Here is a 25,705-nt window from a genome sequence, read left to right on the forward strand (position 1 = left end):
ATGGCGGTGTGCGCACGGCTGTGCGGCGTGGGGCCGACCCGCGGCTGGCGCCGGGGCGGCGCGGCCAGGGAGCAGCGCCGCGGCGCCGCCGACAGCGAGCCCGACACCGATACGGACCCGGAGGAAGCGGGAGGTGGCGGCGTCACGGAGGACGATGAGGCCGCGGAACGCATTGAGGGCGGGCGGCCCCTGCCGCCTTCTGTCGAGGCCGGCCCGGCCGGGCGGGCCCCGCTGTCCCTGTTGGAGCTGCCTCCGGAGCTCCTGGTGCAGATATTCGGCTCTCTGCCCGGTACCGACCTGCCCAGCCTGGCCCGAGTCTGCACCACCTTCCGCCGCATCCTCCGCACCGACACGATCTGGCGGCGGCGCTGCCGCGAAGGTACCGCCCGCCCGAGGGGGTGCGGGGGTGCAGCGGGAGGGGGCTCCGGGGGCACCGGGGCGGCCTCGAGCGTGCAGGAGGACACGGAGAGTGCGAGAGGGGATGGACTGGGCGTCCTGAAGGGCTGGGGATGGGGGTGCAGGACAGAAATAAGATTTCGGGGTGCTGCTGTGGCTCGCAGGGCTCCACGTGTGCTGGGGGGAGAACGGGCACATCTCGGGTCCCTTGGGACACGGGCTCGTGGTGGTGACACTTGAGTTGTGGCAAAGGACATCGAGCTGGGGTTGTCCCCCGGAGGAATGGGATGGGAGCAGGCCCTGGGAGATGATGTCTCCATGGAGCGTGTCCTTGGGGGAATCCTGAGGACAGGGAATGCTCAGCCCCTGCAGGGAAGAAAAGGGGGGACCTTGGGATTCCTGGAGCCGTGGAGATGCGGGGGATACACCGGGAGCAGAGAGCCCGCTGGGTCTGGAGGAGGCCAGGCGAGGGAAGGGGAAGTACAGAGCCAGTGTGGAGAGCTTCCAGGTTCGTGTGTGCGTTTTCCAGGAATCCTCTGGTGCAAGGATGCTGTGCTGCAGCAATGTGAAGGCCTGGGAGGTGTTTTTCCCTCAGCACTGCTCTGCGAGGCTGCAGTTCTCCATCGTTACTCCTCATCCTCTTCCTCCCACCGCTGTGGCTTTCTGTCCTCCGTTTGTTATTTCAGTCCTGTCCCACCTCCCAAGGTCAGCCTTGCTGTGCTCATCCTCTCTCCAAACGCTGCCACCCTGCCAGGTGCTCCTGCTGCCAGCACATGAAGTCATGTGTATTTTCCTGTTTGCTTTCTGTTCTTAATACCAGTGAGGGCACGGGGATGAAAGATCTGGGAATGTCTGCCTGCAGTGGGATCTGGTGGAATGCCTGAAACCTTGCAGAAATGAATTTGTGCCTTATCAGCACTGCCCAAGAACCTTTGGACAACACAAAGGCTGCTCCTGGAAAATGTAAACCAAAACATTATTTCATAATTCAGCATTGTCCCAGTAATTTAACATTGGTTTAAGGAGACAAGCTAATGAAATAGTGCTAATTCTTTCCTTACACTTCTCCAGTGACAAGGAGCCCTCATGGATGTTTGTGTGTTTGATGAATGGTTTGCAAAACTTCACTGATTAATTATTTTAATAAGTTATGATCCTGGAAAAATGTGTATATAAAAATCTATGTCACTTTTAACTCTAGGCTAGGTTGGCTTGTAAAAGATCCACTGAATTAGGCCTGATGGGGATTTACATTTATTTATCAAATTTGTGTCTGCTCCTTGGATTTTCTTTCCAATGGATAAAGCAATGTTCAAAAGCTCAGCTGAAATTTAAGGAAATGAAGGAAACAGTGAATTTGTATGGCTAAAACTAAGCTGGACAATAAGGTAAGGTGTCAAGGCAACACTTTTTTCTGTGGCCCTTAGCTAACTGCCAGGTGAGAGGTGTATAATCCAAATTTTGATTCTTTTTGTGTGTAATTTCTCCAGTTTCCTGACACATCCATTCCAAGCAGTGTCAGAGAGTGCTTTGGTGGCTGCTGGTGTGGCTGAGGAGGATCCTGTACCAAAGGCAGGTGCCCAAGCTGTGCCAAACAGCACAAACAAAGATAAGGGGCAGTTCCTGGCCAAAATCTTCCTACCATGGTGAAAATGACCCTGAATCTTTTAACCAGCTCTGGTTTTACAAACAATTCCTCAGGTGGATTTCTCAGGCTGGTTGTGGTGCTTGGCATTGCTCTGCTGAGGCAGGACTGTAACTTTGAATGGTTGATCACATGAGTATAAAATTGGGCATTATTCGATAGGTAAACATCAGGTGTTGGTAAATAAATAAACATTTACAACTCAGAATATTCTGTGCTGTGTTTTCAGGTGACTGTGTGACAGTCTAGTGTAAAATGTCATCACTTTCTGTAATCCTTTCCAAACCAAACCGCTTCCCATCTGAGGTCAGTGTTTAAGTGTGTGTTTATGTCTTCCTGAGTCTTGTTGTGAGGCTGCATGTCCTAAAAACAGAACAAGAGCACGTGTGTCTTGCTGGTTTATTTCTCTGAAACCTACTGATGATGATGGAATCACAGAATATCCCGAGTTGGAAGGGATCCACAAGGATCACCCGAACCCAGCGTGATGTTCCAGGAGGAACTGGGAAACTTCAGCTCGGTGTCAGCTGCGTGTGCAAAACCACTTCTGTTTTCAGGAATGCACAGCAGTGCAGAAGCAGGAAGGAATCCTGAAATGATCAGAACAGAGAGAAGCTTCTCTGGGAGAAGCTGTTGCTGCTTTGTTGTGGCTGTTTTTTCCCTTCTCCTTGGACAGGAGCAGCGCTGGGTGTGAGGAGCAGCCTGGCTCTGCCCCAAGTTGGATGGGGCCCTCGGTACATGCAGTGTTGATGTCTTGCCCTGCTCTGGGCCAACCCAGCTGTGGATTAGTCTGAAAACATGCTGTGATTGTTCCAAGTGTCCAGAGGACTTGTCTGCCTGAAAGTGGAGTGGCTTTTGCTGCTGGTGGAGAACTGGGATGAAGCAGGGGGAATTGTGTGACACTGACACGACTGTCAGAGCTGTTGTCCTTTTATCATTGCAACTGTTTGGGGTAAACAATGTCTCTGGATTGCTTCCTTGGCAAGGAGAGTGTTGCAGTCACTTCCATGTTTTCTATAAATAGATTGCTGATCTCTGCAGCAGGAGCAGAATTAAAGCTCGTGGCACCCTGGCTGGTGGCCTGACCTACCTTGATTAGCACCTTATAGTCCATTTTTAATCTTTAATTTCTTTCATCTTTAACCAGAACAAGGCAAGTGCAGCAGAACACCTGAAAACAGACCAGTAATGCAGAGTAACCAGTTCTAGAGCTTGGAAGAAAAGGCTTTTGTTTGTGAAAACAACCTCCAGCAGCTTCTGGGCCTGCTGGAAAATGTCAGCCAAGGTGCTGAAGTTTGTGACTTTCAGGTTGTGTGGAAAGAGGAGGGAAAGAAGGGTGGGAAATGTGGTTTGTACACTCGGTGAGGAGACTTTTGGGTGGGGTTCAGCTCTTAAAAGACTCAAGGAATCCATGCAGGAGTGTGATGCTGCCACAACAGGAACCATTTCTTGCAGTGCTGTGCCCTGGTGAAGGTGGCTTTCATAAGTGACAAGGCTCCAGCCTGCGTTTGTGTGGGGTGAAAACACTGTGTAGTGTGTTAGTCTCTGGCTTTTCTTCATCTCTGATGACCTTTCCTGGCTTTTAAACTCTAGCTTGGCAGTGGTTGGGTTCCTCACTGCTCAGGCAGGTGCTCAGCACTCTCATCCACCCTTCAGAGAGTCTCAGACCTGGCTGCAAGCTGCACATCTGAAGCTGCCCATCTTCTGCTTTGGGGTTTCCACAGATGTTTGCATTTCTCGATGGTAACCCCAAGCCTTCCCTTGGAAGAAATGTTTGGAGGGGACTGAGTGTGTTTTGATCTGATTGCTCAGCCTTTGGAAACAAGAAACCAATTCCAGATTTGTCCACCTGGTATTTCAGAGCTGCTAACCTGAGAATCTCCCATTTTTGTGGTATGTGGAATAATCCAGTGAGTTTTTTACCCTCTCTGTTCTGTGTCCAGCCCTGTGAACCTGCGTTCATCCAGGGATAATTGAAGGTTTGATTAACCAGGACACAGTGGAAGTTCAGTACTGGTGAAGGGGATCCAGCTCTGCCAGACATCCTCGTTTCCTCAAAACTGTGGATGTGCACACACAGCTTCCAGCAGCTCCCTGGCATTGCCATGCTGGGAAAGGCAGCAGAAAAGCAGGAATTTGGGCTTTGATGTGAGCACAGGGGTTCTTCCCAACCTGGGATGGAGGAGCCTTGCCTGTTTTTAAACTCCAGATTAGTCTGTGCAGGGTGAAGGTGACACAGCTTCTTTGGGGGAGGAGCAGGGAATGTGAGGCTTGGAAATGCTGGGAGCAGGGCAGGGAATAAATGCCACTTGCAGAAGTATCAGTGCAGCTCATACCAAATGGAGACTGCTTTTCCAAGTCCTTTAAATTCCCGTGCATGTGGCTATGGAAACAGCAGCGTGTCCCTGTGTTTGGGAAATCAGCACTCCTTATAAACCAGCAGCTTTTCCAGCAGGTCACTGGAAAACCAATTTCCATCCTTGCTTTGGAAGCAGGATTAAGTAGCCATTTTCCAAGGGTGTGAATTTCGGTGACTATTAACTCCTTAAAATAAAAATACTTTACTCAGTGAGCTATTGCACTGAGATACATTTCCTTAAAATAGATTTAATTGCACCGAAGTGGAATTTTCCAGGAAGCTCAGGCCCTTCAGATGTTTCTTGGAAAGGGATTTCTGTTCTCTGTAATGAAAACCTTACCAGTTTTATTTTTCTCTCATCATCTTGAAGCTCTACTTGCTGTTAATTTATGTCCCTCTGGCTTTCTGGGTTAAAAAGAGATGGCCTTTCTTGCTTATGATATTTAGTGGGTTTTTTTTTTTAGGCACTGTGAGCCAAAAGATTGATTTTTCTCATAAAATGGCCATGCTGGTGTGAGCAGCTGGGTCACAAGAGCTGCAGTAATGCACTTATGGAGCTCAGCCATCACTGTGGCATTTTCACACTCTGTAGCTGTTTGCTGGCCAAAACAGGATAAGAATTAGTTCTAAAATGAGTGTTAAAGCACGTTAGGATGAAATGATTTTTTTCTCCTTGATAATACTTTCTAGGATATCTAATGACAAATAACGTGTAGCAATATAGAAATCCTAAATTTTTGTGTTATTTAAGTGAATTTGTTATTTGAATTTTTCCCGGTAAGATTGGAATTACAACTATTTTAATAACAGTTTGGCTTTCATAAAATTTCACTGCAGATTATCAGGGGCCCTTGCATGAAGCTTTAACATCAAATCCCTTCCCACCCTGTTATTTGGAGGTAACTGCTGGTGGTTTATCTCTCATGGCACTCACTTGAGTGATTTATGGATTAGGGAGAAGGCTTTGGGAAAAATCTGTGGGAAGAGGGAGTGTCACTCTCGGTGCTGCTAGAGATTCCATTTGGGAAGGATTCTCCATGTGTCTCCTCCCTTTCCCATGCAGTATAAATCCCTTCCCTGCCTGCAGTGGACAGGGCTCATCTCACCTGTCCTGTGTCAGGTGAGTTTTGTTTCCGTGCACAAGAGTTGCCTGTTCCATTCCTGCCCTTTTCCAAGGATTTTCCAATCAGCTGGGGAACGTTCCACGCTGTTCCCTGCATCCCCTGGATGTGTTTATCCTCCCGTGGAGCTGTGCTTTCCTGGCTCAGCTGGCAGAGCCCCAGCACTAAATGCTTTGTTTGTGCTGGGCTGCTCATCCTGCGAGCTGAGCTCGGCTGGGCTCTGCTAATTGTGCTTCCTCAGCCCACCTTGGGCTTGAGAACCCTCAGAGCTTCCTCTGGCATTGCAGGAGTCAGCAGGAATTCTGCCACAGCCCTTGGCAGTTTTTGGTGAAGGGCATCGTGTTTGTTGTGCCCTGTGCCCCCCTCACCTTCGCTGCCCTTGCTTGAGCCAGAGTGTGCAGGACGTGTGTTCCCTGGAGACAGGCTGCCAGTAAACCCTGGGTGTGCTCTCTCATCTTGTATTTATAGACAGGAGGAGGCTGAATTAATTCAGGGAAACTCCTGCTTTTCTCGTCTCTGCATCCTGAATTCTCTCCTGCAGCAGGTTTCCAGCATTAGGTGGTGCTTCACAGCCACAGTTGTTAATTCAAGGATGCTCAGCTGAGGATAAATTTCATATTTAATGGCTTGATGAGGGTCTGCAGAGATACAGTTTTGTGTCAAATATCTGGCAGGTGTTTGTGCTGCTGAGGAAAGCTGCTGTTTGATCTGTGCTGTTGATGTCTTTGATGTCAAGGAGGGCTCTTTTCTGTTCTGAGATCTGTCGGGGTCACTGCAGCAGGGTGGCATTGTCACTGCTGATTTTTTGGGATCTCCCTCCTCTCGTTTCCTCCCTCTGCTCCTCTGAGAATTTCTGGCATCGAGACATTAGTACTTGCTTTTATTTTATTTTATTTTAAGTTTCTTAGAAGTTTGACATTGACTTCCTGAAAATGAAAGGAGAGAATCTCATTTTCTGCTTCAAAGCTGCTCCGAGATCTCCGGCTCCCTTTGTTTTCGGGGGGTTCTGGAAGGAATCAAAGGCATCTGACTGTACAACAGCCCTGTCTCAATCTGATCTGCTTTAAGTGTAACCATATTTGTACATGCTGGGGCCTGTTTTATGTCTCTATTTCATTCTTTTTCAAGTCTGTGACCTTTCCTTTAGGATCCTAATAAGCAGTTTTCCCTGTCGGGTACCTCAGTGAGAGCAGATAATTGCTGCGCACAGCGGTGATTTGATGGAAACAGGCACACAATCCCAGCTGGAATGGGGATGTCTCCCACATTTCACACTCTTCCTGGCTGAGGTGGGAGCAGCTGTGACTTTGCTGTGTGTGTTTGTGCCTTATGGTGTGTTTGTTGCAGGCATTGCTTATGAAATGTCTTGGAATCTGCAATGAAATCGCATCCAGTTTTTAAAGCAAAAATCGGATTCTTGGTCTACTTTGGCAGCTTCAAGAAAACACAAATCAGATCTCAGTAGCTGATGTCAAGACTTTGGCTCCAAACCTTTTTGTGCCAGGGTTGACCCTTTTTTCCTGTGTTGTTGCAGAATATGGGGTGTGTGAAAACCTGAGGAAGTTGGAGATCACAGGAGTGTCCTGTCGAGACGTTTACGCCAAACGTAAGTGATAAAACCAATCCAAATCTTGCTTAATACCAATTTTGAGAGCACAGAAATGTTGAATATTTATTAAACTTCCATGGCAGAAGTTGTTCAGACTGACTTGCAGGGGTTCCATTGGGAAGCTGGCACGTTTGGAGTTTTATTTAATACCAAGAGCTGGGATTTCTGTGCCTCCCAGTCCTTTGGTGGGAAAAGAGCACGGAATTTCATTTTTTAATGAAGTGTATTGAGGGATTTTCATCCTGTTTTGCTATTTTCAGATCTCACTGAGGAATTAACAGATATTTTTTCTAAGCTTTAATCACAGTGAAAGGAAATGGCTGTAGGAGAGTGGGAAAGGGATGAGCATTCCCTGAGGGAAGAGAGCCTGGCTGGAGGTGTCGGTGTGTTTTGGGAATGTCTGTGTGTGTGGGACCCTTCAGAACCTTGAAGTAGCAATGACTTCAAGTATTGATCTTAAAGCTGGGAAGAAGAACAGATAGAAGGGGTTTAATCCCATCTTTAACAGACCTGCTGAGCATCCACAGGAAAATGACTTCATCCCCTACTGTCTCTCCTTCCCTATGATACTCTGCACTAGGGATGGAACTGCCTCATTTTCCTGGCTGGGAGGGCTGAGTGCTGCTGAGCCAGCACACAGATGTCCCCAGAGAAGTCCCATTAACCCTCGAGGCCTCCCTTAATTCCCATTTAATCCCATATCTTTGTGTGGCACTGCTGTGGTGACAGCCACACAGCACATACTAGGTCAGATCTCAGCTCTCCATTGCCATTTTTAGGTGGGACAACATCTCTTTGTGACCTGTAGTCCTTTTCACTACATAACTTCCATGGTTCAGAGGTCCTAAAGTGATATTTAGTGCTTTTTATGCACGAGTTGTGGGTAAAAATGGCCTTACTGGCTCAGGACAGTGGTGACTCTCCAGCCCAGTGGCTGTGGGCAGGGAGGCTGAGGAGAGAGCAAGCCTGTGGGATATTTTCCTAAACATTCCCACCGTTTCCAGAGTTTAATCAGTTTATTTATAACCTGCAATCAATCTGTCTCACACATAAGTGTCTGTGAGTACTTTTCAAATCCATGGCATCCATTAGCAAAGGGTCACACTTGGTGTGTGAGATCCACCCCTGTGATGGTCTTCCTGCACTTCTGTGTAAGGTCAGTGATTGTATCCACCCAGAAATCCCGAGCAGTGGTGGTTTCTCCAAAGTGGGAATGTTTGCCAGCCGTTCCTGGCTTTCAGGATTCAGCATCTCAGCTCCTCTGCTCAGATTCTGCACTTTGCTCTGTGCCAGGAGCAGTTTCCTGGTGGTGTCACCCCATTTTCTCTCCTGTCCCATAAACCTCTGTAGTTGCAGAGGAGTTAGTTTGGGATTACTGCAGGAGTTAATTTGGGATTACTGCGTGGACTTTTCCATTCACTGAGTGTGCTTCTGTGGGAAATGGTGTGGGAAAATAGGAACTGAGCTCAAGTGGCTGCAAGCAGAACTAATCCCAGACCTGGGCTGCTGTCCATGGAGTGACTTGGTCTTCTTGAGGCAGCAGTGCAGAGTTTGAGGAAGAAGGACTTTGATTCCACTTGGAATTCACCGGGTGCCATTTGTAAACAATGTCTGTGGGAATGTGGAACAAACCCTGCTCACGCGGGACTGAGGGTGACAGAAACAACTGGAAGCAAAGTCAGGAGAGAGCTGGACTTCCCTGCGTGGTTGCTCCAGATCCGTGGAGGTGTTTGCTGGTCCCAGTGGAGCAGAGTTTGCTGGCACTCACCCTGCTCTGTCTGTTCAGGTATAAACCCACGGGTGAAGTCGGGGCGTTTTATGAAAATCCTGCCCGACTACGAGCACATGGAGTACAGAGATGTTTACACCTGCCGTACGTACCCCGCTGCCGCTGCTGCATGGAGTGTGCCCTGGCTTGGAGCAAAGCACTGGGGGTGACCTGGGGACAGCAGGGAGGTGTCACCAGTGGTGGCTGGTGCGTGTTAGAGGAGCGCTGGGACCCTGCGGGGTGACAGCGCGAGCAGGGCGGGCACTGAGGCTTCGGGGGCTTTTTTTTGGAGGTGCTTCTTTGAGGAGCTCTTTGCACAGAACAGGAGCACTCAGTCTGCTCGTGGGGAATTGCTCCTTTGATTGAGGAATGAATTCAGATTCACCCTGGTGAGGCCTCCCCAAAGCAACTCTGGACTGGAAGAGAGCTTTGTCGTGATTCAAGTGAGCCACAGAGATCCACAGCCCTTTCCAGAGAAAAATGCTGAGTGCTCCCATAACAATTCCCTCCCTGCACACTGAATCTTTTTAAGCACCATCTCTGTCTCTAGGAAACGTTCTGCTAATGTTTTAAAGGTTGTGATTTGCCTTCCTCACTTTGGATAACCTTTTTTTCCCTCCTTGTGTTGTGTTGAGGGAGGAGTAGCTAAACCCTTGGAGTTTAGTGTTCAGCAGGAAATGAGGGGGAAGGACTGATTAGTTTACATCAATTAAGGAAGCCAGGACTATTTGGTGTTTATTTGGAGGGGGTGTTGAGCTGTCTCTGATGCTCCTTTGGGTCTGCAGAGTTTGGCAGACTCCAGTTACTAACTCACTGCTGCTTGGGAATGGAGTTTTTCACACCCATTAATGAGTGGATGCTGCAGAATTCCCTGTGCTGAGAGAAGCAGCAGAGCAGGGGCCATGCAGGGGAGGTGGTGACTTTAATGGGAGTCAGGACACACCAGCAGCAGGGCTACAGCAGAAATTTGGACAAAGTTTTGGATTTGGCAACCTGGGGTGCCTGTCAACACCGTCTGTGTTCTGGGGCTGGATGGGAAGGAGAAGCAAATCCAAACTGCAGGATGGATTCCTTTGGAGATTGGGTGTTTATTCCAAACTTAAATGGCATTTAATGCTGTTCCCTCAGTTGTTTCTTGAGCTGCAACCCCAAACTTCTGATGTGTCCCTTTTCTCTTGGGCTGTGTTGTTTCACTTAGGGAAAAACTTGGATGGTTGGACTTGATGATCTTAGAGGTCTTTTCCATCCAAAATGATTCTGTGGTTCTGAGCTCGTGTGGTTTAATGGCCCATGGAAGTCTTCCCTAATTCCTGTTCATGCAGTGTCAGCCAGGTGAGCTCAGATCACTTTCCCCAGGGGTTTAAGCTCACCTGGATTACTCTGAGCTCTTCCCACGTGCAGGTCAGGGCACTGCTCACGTTGTTCCAGCTCATTTCGCTTTTAGAGACCTTCCTGCATCCCAGGAATCCAGGAGAATTGCAGTGGATTGAGACTTTCCTGGTCAGGACAGCCTTTTGCCAGTGGGAGCTTGGCATTCCCTGCTTTTCCAAGCCCATTCCTGGCTGGATTGAAACCCTCTTCCCATCTGAAAGGTGTGCAGAGCTACTTATGGACTGTGGGGAATATCCAGGCTGGATGAAGGTTGTCCTGGAGCATCCAGTGGATGTGGTTTTGCTCTGTTTGGCAGGATGTGGACTCAGAAGTTTGGATAGGCAAGAGGCTTCTCCAGGAGTGAGCACAGGCAGTGGAAAACCTTGGAGAAAGACCCAAGTGCTGTTTTCTTTCGAGAAGCAGGAAGGGAAGCAACTGCCAGATCCATCCTGTCTCCTAGCAGGAAGAGCCAGGGCTGGAATTCATCAGGTTTTCCCTGCAATTAGTATTAGCTGCTGTTTTGCTGGAGCTCAGAAGCAGCCCAGGCTTGAAAATTGAGCTGCGTTTTGAGACTTGTTTGGGCCTTTGGCCAAGCACCAGCATTTTCCCCAGTAAGTTCTGGAAGTGAATGAGATTTATTTTATTTTTTTTTTAGGCCTCCTGTGTCCAGAACTCAGCTCTGTTTCCTGAAATTGCTCCTAACAGGAGCTGGGCTGGGAGGCACATCCCCATCCCCCTTGGATAGCTTAGTTTTCTGTCCTAAAAAATAATAATACATGACAAAAGCTCTGTGGCAGCCAGGGTAGAGGGCAGAGTGTGGTGGGTGGAGCAGCTCATCCCGTTAATTAATGTGTAATTACTGAGCTGGGAATGGGGTTGGCCTGCTTGCCTTAGTGTTTTGTGCTGCACTGGGTGAAACCAGGCCATCAGTCTGAAAGCCAAGGGAAAAGGCTCCTCCAGGCCGTTGGCAGCAGCTCTGGACATCCCTCCCTGTTACCCTGAACTTCTGTGGAAGTTCTTGCTTTGGTGGAATAAAACCACTCCTGTAGTTCTTGCTGTCTGAAGTAATTAATGAAACAGAGCTGCTGGAACAGCTGGCCTGAAACACAGTTCTTCTTTGAAATTAATGCAAACCCAACCCTATTATTCAAGCCAGTCCTGGAGGTTAAAGTGATTTATTGTGGCCTTCTGAGTTGGCCATGGGCATGTGAAATATCAGTGAAATATCTTCTTGCCATCTTCATGGGAGTGATGTGCATGCTGCTGTTCCTGCCCAAAATGCCAGACTGTGTAATGCCTTCTTGTGGAGGATTACTGATCCTGTGAGGAAACCAGATGGACAAAAGGAAATCAGATGGACAAGTGGAATGGCTGTTTAAGGACTGGAGGCAGGTCCCATCTCTAAGCTTTCCTCACAACAGGAGCTTTAAGATCATTCTGTAAAAACCCTTTTTATTCCTGCTTACTGAAAATATTCCTCTATTTAGGTGGGATTGGAGGGACTGCTGGCTCTGAAACGAGAAACAGGGAAGCCTTAACTGCTAGAGCAGATTTTTAGTGGGTTTTGGGAGCAGTTTTTGGGCCCTGCTGAGGTGTAGCTGCTGCTGTAGAATTTTTAAGGCCGTCACTGATGTGGCCACACCACCAGATTCCCAAGCTGGAGTGATCCATGTGCTTTGCCCGTGCTCCCAGTGGCTGCTCCTAGGGATGCTTAACTCTGGAGCCAAGTTTGTCTACACAAGGCAGTGAAATGCTTTCAAAATACTCAAATTTCCCTGTTCCTTCCCACATGTCTGCCCTTCCCTATTTTCTGTTGCTTTGCAGTGTGAAGCATCGAGTGCATTTTTGGTAACTGGAGGCAGCAGACGCTTTTATTTGTTTTAGCTCTGGTTATATCGTGTGATTTGCATTAATGGGACTGTGTTGCAACAGTTTTTTGGGAATTCCTGCTGAGGTAGGTGGTTCTGCCCTTCCACAGGGCCAGGAATAAAGAATATAAATGTGTGTGAGCTTGGGGGAAGGCTCAGCTTGGACACAGTCATTTTTCCTGAGTAAATGCAGTTGTGGGTGCTATTGGTCAGCGCTGTGTGCAGCCTGGTAGCGGGGTTTTCATTCCCAAAATCCCAATTTCTTGGCTGGATGTGCTCACTTGAGTGTCTCCCTGTTTCCCAGTGCTGCACCGCTACCGGCACATCCTGGGATTGTGGCAGCCGGACATCGGGCCCTACGGGGGACTGCTGAACGTGGTGGTGAGTGCCTCATCCCGGGGCTTCTAGGGGCTCCCAAGTGGTTTTCTACACTTTCCACACCTGGCAGCCATTCCCAGAGCACTAAAAAGTCTGAACACTCAGCCCTCAAGTGAGTGATTTGGACCCAGAGGGTGTTCCTTGGTTCTTTCTTGGTTTCTCTTAGGTGGGAATTTCTTCACAGGAAAGGTTGTTAAACACAGGAGTGGGTTGCTCAGGGGGGTGCTGGAATCCCCATCCCTGGAGTGGATGTGACACTCGTTGCTGTGGCTGGGGATTGCTCACAGGTTGGACTCGATGGTCTTGGAGCTCTTTTCCAGCCTGAATGGTCCTGAGGTTCTTCTCATCATCACCACCTTTCTCCAGGCAGTTCTTTTATGTTTCAGCTCCATGCCAAACAGCCCCAGGAGCAGGTAGAAAACATGATCCATGTTTGAGAGGAAGGCTTGATTTAGAGTTTGACACTGATATTCCAGTGGCTGGCACAGGAATCTGTTCATCTACTTCATTTTCTTTGCCTGCAGCTGAACCTTTTGCACTTGTGTGATTGGCAAACCTTAACAGCAGCCCTAAAGCTCTGATGTAGAGTGACACTGGTGCAAGATCTGTGGAGCCTGGCAGCTCTGGTGCTGCTGGCAGAGCAGTTAATGAACAACATCTGACTCTGAACTGCTGAGAGCTGAGCCAGGAGTTTGCCTGGAGCCCTTGTTCTCTGCACCAAGGTTCAACAACCGCCAGGTTGAAGCAGAACAAATCATGAGGCCTTTGGGTTTTGCAAGGTTCTGTTGCATGAACCGGTGTAAGAGGGCATCCAACTATCAATACTTCCCCTGTGACCTTATAAAGACTTTGTGGTGCTGCCTCGGTCTCAGATCTCTGTGTTTGGAGAATATCCTGCCTCTGGAATTGCGGGCCCTGAGGGAAAGGATTCTGTTAGGTGTGCAGGGAGGGGGCCGGCACTTGTGCCTCTCAGTGGAGGAGAGTGTTGCTTCCTGTGTTCTCTGAGTAATAAAGCCAAATAATTCCTCGTCCAAAAAGCAGGGATAGTCATGGGAGACTGAATTCATCTGCTGGAATATCTGCCAGCAGGAGCTCTCAAACCAATTAGAGTCTGACTTGCTGTGTGGTCCTTCCCTCTGGATCCTGCACTCCAGGCAATAAAGGCCTGAGCTTTTTCCAGTGGTTCAGAAAGCCTTGTAAAGAAACCCTCTTCATCCAGGGAGTGCTGGGAGTGCATATGGTCTGGGCTAATGGCTGGAAAGCTGTTTGGGAATGCAGCAAACTGTTCTGCAGCTCCTGCCCTGCGCCACGAGAGGCCTCGGAGTTTGCTGCAGCCTCCTAAGGAATTTTGCAAAGCTGATCCTGTGTGCTCTGTGTCCTGTCCCTCTGCAGGTGGATGGTTTGTTCATCATTGGCTGGATGTACCTGCCCCCTCATGACCCTCACGTGGATGATCCCATGAGATTCAAACCCCTCTTCAGGATCCACCTCATGGAGAGGAAATGTGCCACGGTGGAGTGCATGTATGGCCACAAGGGACCTCATAATGGCCACATCCAGGTGAGCTCCTCTGCCTCTCCCTGCACTGTGTGTGCACTGGAAATGGATTCATCAGGAAGCTGGGAGGATTTTATTTCAGAGATAAGGCTTTCACCACCCTGCTGTGTGTGTGGGCACCAGCTTTGCACTCATTATGTGTCTGACAAGTTGTGTGGGCTGTTCCCTGCTCTGAATTTGTTCCCTGGCAATGCCACAGCCAGGCTGTTGTGCTGTTTTCTCTTGGGCTTGGGAGCACCAGGATGTGCACAGGCTGGGGAAAGGATGTGTAAACTTGCCTTGGGCAGCTGATGAGTGTGCCCAGGCTGACACAGACCTGTTCTGCAGCTCCCTCCATGGTGGGCCCTCGAGAAGGTGATGCAGCATCCACTGGATGCTTTGAAAAGCTTCCTGACAGGTTGTTTTTCTTTAAAGGAGGAAGCTGAAATAGAGAAGTAGCTTAAAATGATTATTTTCATTAGAGTGCATTGAGGTTTTATTGCTTTTGTTTCTCTGTTCTGTAGCTGTTGCACTCGGTAGCAGTGAATGATTTCTCTGTTGCAGCAAATCCAGTAATGTTTGTTTTGTAAATCATTTACTGTGAGCAGTCTTAGCTACACCATCCAAAGCATCTCTAAACAGGTGTGTAACCTGTTCAATTCTCCTCCCTGGTAATTACAGATTGTGAAGAAGGACGAGTTCTCCACCAAGTGCAACCAGACAGATCACCACCGGATGTCAGGGGGCAGGCAGGAGGTGAGTGCTCTGCACTGATCCTCTTTGTGTTCCCCTTCCTGAGATCAGCTCTTGGGGTGTGGGAGGTGCCCTTCTGATTTCTGTGAGATTGGGCAGGTGTGAACCCCCAGGCTGGGAGCTTTTGGCTGATTCCCTGGTTTAGGCAGCTTTCTGTGTCGAGGTGCTCTTTGAGCCCCAGCACCTTCCTCCTGTTTTGGTTGCAGAGAGGGTCAGCAGCACATCTTGGACATCACCAACACTCCAGGCACTGATCTCAGTGCCATTGCTGTCTGTATAATTAAGATCTTTCAAACACAGTGAGCACCAGCTGCATTTGGATACCTGCTGGTCAGCGAGGCACCTTCCCACTGCTTGCCTTGCTCGAGGGATTAAAAGCTTCATTTGGTTGTTTCTCCTGTGTCTGAGAACAGGAGAATCTGTCAGCTCTACCCAGCAAGGCAGATTCCTGACTGAAATACCTGTGTTTAAATGCAGGTATAAATGTCAGGATGAGTACCTGTGCCAGGTACTGCTGTTTGCTTCCAGCTGGTTCCACGTGACAAATCTGCTATTTCAGCTGCTTCTGAGGAACGCTGTGAAATGTCTCTCTGCTAATGGGAAACAGCTGGGTGAAAGGTTTAGTTAAGTGTTTTCTGGTGCTGGAGAAAATGAGAAATGCTTTAATACTTTCAAAGCACCACGTTAAGTGTGCGTGGCATTATGGAAATTGGAGGATCTGGCTTGGGAAGATAAAGGAGGCAGGTTTGGAATATCACTTGGCAGGCTGCTATCTCAGTGTAAGCTGTTATCACACCAGCTCATGGCAGGGTATTAACTTGTCAGAGCTGCAGTTGGGGTACTTCAGGAGATGCTTTCAAAGCACCCTTTGGATTTAGATGCATCAGTATTAAATCAGCAGGATTTAACCTCCTAAACCCTCCGTGCTTTTCAAAAGCTTTTTTCTTTTCTGTTGAACGTGTCAGGACAGGGCACAGGAGTCAGCTTGTGGGCACACAAATGAGTTACTGTGAGAGAAAGAGCAGATGAGCTACTTTGCAGTAACAGGCCATGCTCATGCCTTTATTCTGAGGAGGTTTATGCTCCTACGTGGGATTTATTTGAAGGGAAGCCTGTTTATTGTGTGATCACTGGCAGTTACCATAATCACTATTTGTTAAGCACATTTCCAAGCCAACACGTGCTTGTTCCCAAATCCAGCCACGTTTCCCTGCCTTTGGCAGAGGATGTGCCCTGCCTGTGGCTCTGCCAGTGAAATGTGCTGTCACAGAGCCCCACAGTGAAATCACCTTGGGACACATGACTGAAATGACCTCATCCTCCCCCTTTTCTCCTCCTGCTGCAGGAATTCCGGACATGGCTGAGGGAGGAGTGGGGTCGGACTCTGGAAGACATTTTCCACGAGCACATGCAGGAGCTCATCCTGATGAAGTTCATCTACACCAGCCAATATGAGTAAGGGCTGCTGCATCTTCACAAGCACACTGGAGCATTTTTCCCCGAGGTGGGGTTTTCCATGGGCTTTCACAGCCAGAGGAATGTTGTGTCTCTGCAGTGCTTCCCAGCTGTACAGGGAGATGAGGTGGAATGACAGCAGTTGGAATAGGATTCCAAGTTCTACACAAGAACTGTGCACAGTGAGGTGCTTTTGAGTCATTTAACTCTGTTTAATTTGATGACAGAGCAAATGCCTGTGATCCCAAGGAGTGTCTGGTTATTATCCATATTAGTGTGCTCTGTAGTGCAGGAATTAGAGAGTCCCTGAGAAACTGGGGGTCTTAACCATCTCTCCAAGCTTCTATTAGCAGCCACCTCACTGTAGCAGATGTTTAAACATGCTTCACTCTCAGGTTCTCTGGGAATCTCAAGGGCTGAGGAAGTTTCCTTGCTGCAGGAATCTCCTGGTGTGCTCATGAGGATGCTGGGGAGAGAAGCAGAGGGAAGGAGGAAATGCTTGCAGAGCTCTAGAGCAAATCCTCAGCTTGCTGAAAGCACAGATCCTGCCTGTCTTGACGACATCCCCAAGCTGCTGGAGGAGCAGAATGCAAACACATTGCTGCTGGGGAGGGGTTTTTTCCTGACTTCTCTGACGTTTTTCTCTCGCTCAGTAACTGCCTGACGTACCGGCGCATCTACCTCCCCCCCAGCAGCCCCAACGACCTCATCCAGCCAGGGCTCTTCAAAGGCACCTACGGGAGCCACGGGCTGGAGATTGTCATGCTGAGCTTTCATGGGAACAAAGCCAAGGGCACCAAGATCACTGTGAGTGTGTTTTCCTTTCTCTCAGGTTCTTGTGAAGGTATTTATGGCTTTTGTTTCTAAACGCTGTGGATGCACAGGAGAGATTTCTGTCTGGGAGCTGGCAGCCCAAACCCTGTGCGGATTGGTGTAACTACAACCTGCTCCTCAAGTTTCTCCTGGATTCCCCTTCCTTTCCTCTCCCTTGCAGCTGCTTTCTGTGAGCAGCTGGTAGCAGGTCTCTGGAGATCCCCTGTGTGTGTGTGAGGAGCAGGTACCAAATGTTGGCAGCTCTTCACTGAAGTCAGGCAGGGGAGCTCCGTCCTCCCTGCAGGGAGGGATTCTGGGGAAATGCAGCTGCAGCTTTGACTTTCTTTCACCCTGGCAAGTAGAGCTTTTGGTTTAAAGCTCTGGTTCTGGGAAGGGGAAAGCAGAGATGTCAAAGAACAGCAAACAAGGTCCAAGCAGGGTTTTTTTTATTGCCAGCTTGGTGATTATAGAATAGGGTGAACTATTAAGAAGTCCAGGTGATGGCTCTGTAGCACCTGGTGTCTGCAGCTGTGCTGTTCCTTCCTGTCCCTAGGGAGATCCCAACATCCCAGCTGGACAGCAGACTGTGGAGATAGACCTGGCCCATCCTCTGCAGCTGCCTGACATCGAGAACCTGCGAGACTTCAGCGAGCTCTCTCGCATTGTGCTGGAGGTGCAGGAGCAGATCCGGCGGGAGGAGCAGGAGCGGGAGCAGCGGCAGGAGGAAGAGGAGCATTCCCAGCAGCCTGCCAGTCCCCTGGGAGGAGAAGGTGCTGAGGGGGAAGAGACTGCAGCTGGGGCAGAGGGGAAGACCCAGGACAAGGCCCCAGCTTCCCAGCCCTTCGTGCTGCCCATGGGAGTGATATCGAGGAATGAGGATTATCCCCGGACCTGCCGCATCTGGTAACCGGTGCTTTTATGGCTGATGCATTCTTGAAAGGGAAAGGGGAGTCTTTGAGGTGTGTCCTGTATTTGTGTGTCCTTTACCTGCCTGTGGATCTCCCAGCCCCTTGGGCTCAGATCTCACAGAATCCCAGAATAGTTTGGGTTGAAAGGGACCTAAAATCCCATCTTGTTCCAGCCCTGCAATGGGCAGGGACATCTTCCACGAGACTGGGTTGCTCCAAGCCCTGTCCAGCCTGGCCATGAACATTTCCAGGGATGTGGAATCCACAATCTCTGGTTCCTGCCTCTGCTGCCCAATTTCCCACACTTTGGTTTGTTCCCTCTCTCACCATGCTGTCATCTGCCATCCCACTTCCTTGCTAGATTTACTTCAGAAGCTGGCACCTCTCCTGAATTCCACACACCCCTCCTTTTTTTTTTTTCTTTTTTTGTGTGTTTTATGTCTCAGAGCTGCCCAGCTCATATATTTAGAGCTGGTGAAGCTGCTTCCCATTCCCATGTGTGTCATTCATGTTCCTTCTCTCCCACCTTTCCCTGGCCTCTGGTGCCCTGTGGCAGCCCTGGCAGGTGCTGAGCACCCCAAGCAGGAGGTGCAGGTATGCAGAGAGCTGTGCTGAGTGGGAGCTGGAGTTGGTGAAGCAGCACACTAAATGAGGTGTGGAAAAAGTGCCCAAAAGCTGAGGCTTAGGCAGGTGACCTTCAGCCAAACATCTGTGCTCATGGAAAAACCTACCCAGAGCTGGTTAATCCCAGAAGGCTCCTGCTGTCACAGCTCAGTTGTATTTGGATAAAACCCTGCTCCACCTGCTGCTTGCTCAGAGCTTTGAATGACCTTTATTCCTCCTCAGGTCCTGGCAGATTTTTTTTGCTTTTTAGATTTTTCTTTCTCTTCCCTTAGGTTTTGCCTCTCTGGTTCATGCTCTCAACAAACCTTAGCTTTCCTGGGAGGATTGAGCCTGTGCTGATCCTTGAGTTGGACAGGTTAATCTCAGATGGGTTTGAACTACCAAAAAACCCAGATTTGGGGTGCAGGTGCTAATTAGGATAACCCAGAGCAGGAACCTGCAGATAGCAACGGGGGCAGTTCCTTGTCTTAATAGAAAAACCGAGTGCAAAACTCACTGTTCTGTCACAGTGGCTTCATCAGAGTTTTGTGCTGATTTTTAAACTAAATACTGGCTGATCCTGGCTGTTGTCACACCTGTTCTGTCTTCTTCCCCTGGCAGTTTTTATGGGACAGGGCTCATCGCTGGCCACGGTTTCACCAGCCCCGAGAGGACACCGGGGGTGTTCGTCCTGTTCGACGACGACCGCTTCGGCTTCATCTGGCTGGAGCTCAAATCCTTCAGCCTCTACAGCCGCATCAAGGTCTCCTTCCAGAACGCCCAAGCGCCTTCCCGGGAGGCCTTCGATGAGATGCTCAAGAACATTCAGTCCCTGGCTACTTGATGAGTGGTTGGTGACGGACAGGGGTGGCAAAGGCTGCTGCGCTCCCCAGCCGGGGCTGCGGAGGGGAGCCCTCGCTCTCGGTACCTCTGGATAGAAGCATGCACTTTGAATAAAGCCTTTTTACCCCAAATGTCCACACATCCCAGTTCAGACATCCGTGACTGCTCTTTCCTCTGTGCCACTCCACGCTGCCTCCCAGCAGTCCTTGTTTCCCAGTCTGTGCTTTGGAGAGCTGAAGGGATCCTGCAGGGGAGGGAACAGACCTCCCTTAGTGCGAAAAAAAAGAATGTATTGGGACAAAACCGACTTCTGGTCAGAGGAACAGGCAGTGACAAAGCACATCCTCCTCTCCAGAAACCTTTCTGTGGGTGCAGCGTTGCCAGGAGAGGCTGGTACGATCCCTGCATCCTTGGCTTGCTAATTGGAGTGTGTGGTTTCCTCTGCAGAATTGCCTCAGCCAGGGCAGGATCCCCACTGCAGATGAGCGTGTGCAGCATTGTCCTGTGGAACTTGATGGATGTGCTGTCCCTGAGACCAGAGATGATTTTTTTTTTTCTCCTTGCAGGAGCTGGGTGTGGGACTGAAGATGGGTGTAAAACTGCAAAAGCTCTTATGTTCAGACTGGTTTGTACCTGAAAGGTTTTCTCAGATCTTGTCAAGTGGCTCTGAAGGGGCACAGGAAGGAGCCAAAAGAAACCCAGCTGTGAGATGAGCCCAGAAGGCTCCAGGTGGGCAGCACAAGGTGCCACATGTCCCCCTGGTCCTGTGTGGCCCCAGGGGTGCCATTCCTGTTCAGGCTGCCCTTCAGAGTCCTTGTATTGTGTGGCTTGTTCTGACTCCTGGAGCAGTGGCTGCTGCTGCTCCCCTTACAGAACCCTTCTTTCCCTTTGCAGTTGCACTTCTTTCATCCCAGAATGATTTTGTGGCAGATCTGAGCTCCACTGGGAATTGTGTGCTGCAAGGCAAGGGAGCAGATTCCCTTTGGACTGTGCTGTGCAGGAAAATCCTGGCCAGTGCTCATCTCCAGGCTGTGAATTGTGCTGGAGACCATCAGCACTAACACAAGCCTTTGTTGCAGCTGCCCTCTGGCTGTGATGACAAACTCCAGGTCCCTTCTCTTCTCCCCAGATCAGTGTCTAACAAAACCCTGTCGTTCCATCTCTGCAGTTTTAGGTCTGTAAATGTGTCTGTACCTGTGCTGGGAGGTTTCAGGCTCCCTCTGGGGAGAAGTTTCAGTCCCTGCCTGGTTCCAGTGCCTGTGAACAGCTTTTATTCTCACTCTCACAAGGGCTTTTTGCCATTTCTGCCTCTCATGTGTTCCCTCAGCTGTGTGAGAACCCAGGCTCCAGCAGAGACAACGAGCAGCAGCTCATGTCACTCACAGGATTAATTCCTGTCTCTCTGGATGGAGCTTTCCAAACCTCTGGGAATTTCAAGGTGATTTAGGGCACTTTTTGCTTTGTTTCCTGCAGCTCTGTGAGGAGTGGCAGTCCTGCCTCAGTGTCAGGGGTGAGGAGCTGTTACAGGCCTGCTGAAAAAGCTGGGAAAATGTTGCAGGGTGGGTGTGAGCAGGCTGTAGAGGTTTTCCTGCCAGTTTGGATCTCCCAGGGCTGCAGAGAGGGAGTGGCTGCTCTCTGTGCCCTGGTGAGTGGGCAGAGAGGTGACCTGGAGCTGAGCTTGGCTATCTCAGCCTCGTGCTCAGCTCGTGCCTGGTTTGCAGACAGAGGTTTCCAGTTTGGTGCAGCTTTCTGGGACAGCTGAAGATGTTCAGTGCTGGGTTAATGGTTGGACTCGATCTCAGAGGTCTTTTCCAACCTTAATGAGCCTATGATTAGGACTTTATTTGATATTTCAGTGGCTTGTTTATCTTGGGATTTGCTGTTAGGCTGCTGCAGTTCTGCTGTGTGTTCTCCCTAACAGCCCAAAGGGGTGGGAGATGTCCCCTGGGGCAGCTGTTCCCATTGCCTGTCCCTAAAACCAGCTCTTCTTCAGCTGGACCTGCAGCTCTGAGTGCAGATTTCTCCCCACTTCAATATCCCTACCAAAAAAAAAAAAATAATCCTAAACTTTCACACAACTGACTTGATAATTTTGGCTTTTAGCTTTTAAATTACGATTAATTTTTTTAAAATGGAGATTAAAATCCAGACTGCACTGATTGTCCTGCAAGTACCTGAGGCTTGAGTCACTCTCTCAGGTACTGACCTGTCTGTAGTCTCTGTCCTTTGTCACCTGGGCCAGGGGTCACCTGTTTGCTGTTGGCACAGGTTGTGCATCCGCTTTTCTCCCGGCTTCTTTTCCCTTCTGAATTTCCCGTGGCAGTGCCAAGGATCTCCTGAAGGCCAGACCTGCTTGGCTGGCTGGAGAGAATGATTTTAGTGGAGGCTGATGCCTTGGGGGAATTTTCCCAGCTCTGCCTTGACCCTGTAGTGGCATCTTTTTATTTATAACTCACCTGGCTGGCCTCAAAATGTCAGGATAATTCCTGATTAAAGGCAGAACTGCTGGTACCCCCTGGCTTCATTCTGTCTGGAGCAAAGGAAATAGCAAGTTTTGTATTAATAATCCTCCTCTGATGCCTTTTCTCACCTTGTGCTGCTCCAAGCCTGGCAGGCTTTTGTGGCATTTCAGAGGAAAATTCCCTCTGGTTTGGCTGAGGGTGAGGAAAGCTGTGAAGATGGATTTGGGAATGCTGGGGATGCTCCTGTGCTGGATGTTCCTTTGTGTGTGGCTCTGTCAGTGCTTCCAGAGCAAAGCAGGATAACGTGGAGTTAACACTCCCAGCTCTGGAATCTTTGGGAGAGGGGAGAGACAGATTTAGGAGCAGGCAGTTTGGATCTGATCCCCCCTGGCCGAGGGGGATGCTCCTGCTTTCCCAGTCCTGCCTTTCCTCCTGGGAGGCTGTGCTGACAGGACACTTCGGTGCAGGCTGTACCACCCCCTGCACAACACTGCATTCCCCACTCCTTTCCCAAATCCCAGCTTTCCAGCCCCTTGGGATCCTTGTGTGAGCTGTTGACAGGGATAATGTGTGCTGGGGCCCTGCAGATGGTGATCAATCTCTGCTGCCGACGTCTCCTCGTCCTTTTGGCTCTGCAGGAAATCTCGGGGACAGTTGGCTGGATTGCTTCATCCCAGATGGGTGGAAAGTGCTGGCGAGGATGGAAAACAACTTGTCAGGGGTAGGAATACTCCTGGCAGGAGCCTTTTGGATTAAACAAAGCCTTTGCAGGGAGGTTGCAGAGCCCCAGTGGCCACTGCAAGACCTGGAGCTGAATTCTGGCTCGGGGACAAGAAGTGTCTGGTTCATGTGCTGGGGATGGGTTCTGCTCCTCCATCCTGTGTTGTCAAAACACATGGATTTGGCCAGCTGGAAAACAGGAACATCAAAGCTCCAGTTTGTTTGCCTTGGGCCTGATTTGAGAGCTGTGAATGTGCTGTGCTCAGGCGTGGTGGCTGCCCTCCACAGGCATGTGTCAGGCTGCATTTTACTGAGGAGACGGGAAAAGGATGGAATTGTTTGTAAATTTGGGTGTCAGCTCTGCTGTGGAGTGAACAGCAGTGCTGCCCTGGAATGGGACAGCAGCAGTGGGAGGGCAGTTCCTTAGGAAATGTGTGCTGGGGAGAAAGGGAATTCTGTGCAAACATGCCTGGAGGTGTCAGCTCCCAGGAAAAGCCCAAACCGCAGCTGGCTCAGAATTTACTTTTCAACAAGGATGACTTTTTCTTGCTTTTTATTGATTCAAACCTAGTGGAACTCGATGGGAGTGTTGGGTGTTGTGTGGAAATGGGTTGTTTAGGCTCAACTTGCTAGTTTAGGGAATGATAATGTGTTAACTCTGTCTTGTAGCTGGCTGCTCTCGTGGCCGATAATCCTCTGTGGTGTTCAGCTGCCAAAGGCTCGTGCTGCCCTTCCCAGTGGGACACTGAATTATTTGGGATGTGGGGTAGGAGAGGGAGGTACCAAACTGTGAGTGCCACTGACCTTTGGGTGCTTTGTGTGCTGAATTCAAGTGTGTGGTTCTGGTTTTTGTTTGGATTGCAATCTTTGGAACTTTGGAGGCAAAGAGCACTTGGCTTGACCGTGTTCATTAGCTTAATTAAAGCAATCTGCACTTTTGTTTTGTCATTGATTACTCCCCCTTCCCTGTTCCCATGTGTATTTTGCACTCACCACTTTAACATGACACTGATAGATTAATCTGGGCATTGCCTGGAGGTTCTGAGTGTGGATAAGTCTCTACAAAAGTATTAAAAATGAAGGAGAAATATAAATCCCTGCTTTGTACAGAGCGCAGTGGGAGGAAACCATTGCACATCCACCACCACGAATATCCATGTGGAACATGAGAAGTTGTACTTTAACCACCTCACCTGCCCAAGGGCTGGGGGTTTGCCTGTCCTTTCCTTGGTGGCTTTGAGAGGAATGGGATGTATGAAATCAGCACCTGGCCGACTTCACCCCAGGTTTTGGAAAGCTGAGCAAGCCCTGTTGTGTTACTTTTACACCTGATCATTGTTACCCAAGGAGCCTTTTCCAATTTCAAATAATAAAAAGCAAAATTTTATGAACTTAGTTCTGTTGGTTTTTTTTTCCCCCCACCTGACCTTGTCCCAAAGGAAAATGTTGGGCCATTTCCACCCTCCTGGTGTGCAGCTGCCTGTCCTCCACCGTGGCTGAGAAATCATTTTCCCTTCTTTGGGTACTTGGTGAGCAGTTCTGGTTTCCTGAAGAAGTGAGACTCACATCCCACACCTCGTGCTGTGAAATCCCAATTCTTCCCTTATCCCCATTTTCTGTTCTCTCCTCCTGATCTCCCCTGGGCTGCCCGTGCTCCCTGGCTCCATCCCCCAGCAGATTTGGGATGGCAGAACTGACACCCCGAGCCCTGACAAAGCCTCCCTGCCTTCCCAGGCCCAGCTTTCTCTGAAAGGAAGCCTCAGGTAATCCTAGATTATTTTTTTCCCCCTTTCTTCCTTCCACTTGGTCTGAAAGGGATCAGCTGGCACCAAACCAGCATGAGGAGGAGGAGGCAGCGTGATGGTGTCAGCCCCCTTCTCTGTGGATCAGACTCAGAGTTGTCTGTGTTTCCTACACTTCAAATTCCCACCCACTCCAGCTCTGCTTTTCCAAGTGATGCTGTGGAAATGGGAGAATTTGTGGCTCAGCTGCCACCAAGGAGCTTTTCCTCCTCCTGCTGCAGGTCCTGTGCCAGCCCCGTGTTCCCTGTCCTGCCTTTCCTGGAGGGAATGTTGTGCTTCCAGTTCTGCAGCCCAGTTCTGCTGGTGAGTTCTTCTTTTGGAGAAAAACCCTGGCTGTGGAGCACTGAACTCCTCCAATCCAGGCATGAACTCCTAATCTGGAAATGGCTCTGCTTCAGTGCTGGTGGTTAATCCAGGCTGGAGTGTTCTGTTACAGCTCCCAGCACCATCCTCTGAATGTCTGGCATCCTCCATTTCCCCTTTTTTATATAATTTCTGTGTTTTTTATAACACCAATGCCTTTCCCTCATCCCATGCCGTGGTTTTGTGCTGCTGCAGGCCCCTCTGAGTGTTCAATCCTCAGCAAGGCAAGAGTAAAACACAAGTTTAGTAACTCCTGCCATGTGTTTGGCCTTGGAGGAGCACAGTGTGCTTTCTCAAGTGGTAGCACCGCTGAATCCCAGCCACAGCCACCTCCCAGGAGCTGGACTGGGAGCCTCCCTCTCCTTCCAAGGAAGCTGGAGGTGTGGGATCTGTGCAGGGCTGAGCTCCTTCGCTACAACCCCTGGCCAAGGAGTGAGGAGCTCCCTGAGACCTGGCAGAGATGTTCCTGGCCAGGTGGGTTCCTCCTGCCAGCTCAGTGATGGATAAACTGATTTTCCATCTGCTGTGGGTCTGTCACAGCTGTTCTGGGCTGCTCACAGTGGAACAGGGTTGTTCCCAGAGCTGTTGGCTCAGGAGCTGAGGCGGTGCAGGGGTGAATTATTCCCTGACAGAACAGGCACATCCCACACTGGTTTGGGAACCTTGTCTGCACTGGGTCTTGGTCTCTGCTCTCAGGGATGTCTCAGGATGTCACCAAAAAGTCCCCAGCATTCCTGCACAGCATTCCTGCCTCTTCCTACCTGCCTTGTCCCTGAAACCCACAAGGCTTTTGCCTGCAGACAGGAAGGAAGGTGGTTCTCCATTCTTAAAGCCACAAACACGATCCTGAAATCACTTCCCAGTGAGAGCCCAAGCCCTGGCAGCAGCTGGAGCCTTTCCCTGGGGAAAGGATGGGCTGTGACAGCTCCAGG

The 25,705-nt window shown here is 49.7% G+C and overlaps 1 protein-coding gene across 2 annotated transcripts; it reads left to right on the plus strand.

Annotated features, from left to right (window-relative positions):
• Positions 1 to 23,999, plus strand: FBXO31 (F-box protein 31). 2 transcript variants are annotated; one of them, XM_014257128.2, is made up of 10 exons: positions 1 to 379; positions 7,056 to 7,127; positions 8,917 to 9,003; positions 12,442 to 12,518; positions 13,908 to 14,075; positions 14,733 to 14,807; positions 16,150 to 16,259; positions 16,913 to 17,066; positions 17,626 to 17,975; positions 19,205 to 23,999. In XM_014257128.2, the coding sequence occupies exons 1-10, from the start codon at positions 1 to 3 to the stop codon at positions 19,425 to 19,427; spliced, it is 1,695 nt and encodes a 564-aa protein (XP_014112603.2). In that variant the 3' UTR covers positions 19,428 to 23,999. The 2 variants fall into 2 exon arrangements, with proteins under 2 accessions (XP_014112603.2, XP_005528278.2); XM_005528221.3 differs by lacking the exon at positions 8,917 to 9,003.
• Positions 24,000 to 25,705: the final 1,706 nt, after the last annotated feature.

This window comes from Pseudopodoces humilis, chromosome 14 (assembly GCF_049639895.1).
Source record: "Pseudopodoces humilis isolate 2021_Gansu_Grassland_sample_001 chromosome 14, ASM4963989v1, whole genome shotgun sequence".
Taxonomy (NCBI): Eukaryota; Metazoa; Chordata; class Aves; order Passeriformes; family Paridae; genus Pseudopodoces; species Pseudopodoces humilis.

Excerpts from the sequence above, each read along its gene's own strand:
- FBXO31 (XM_014257128.2), top strand. The coding sequence starts at position 1 with ATGGCGGTGTGCGCACGGCTGTGCGGCGTGGGGCCGACCCGCGGCTGG. Across the intron at positions 14,808-16,149 it reads TGTCAGGGGGCAGGCAGGAG|GAATTCCGGACATGGCTGAG; the intron begins GTGAGTGCTCTG and ends CTCCTGCTGCAG. Across the intron at positions 17,976-19,204 it reads CCCCGGACCTGCCGCATCTG|TTTTTATGGGACAGGGCTCA; the intron begins GTAACCGGTGCT and ends TTCCCCTGGCAG.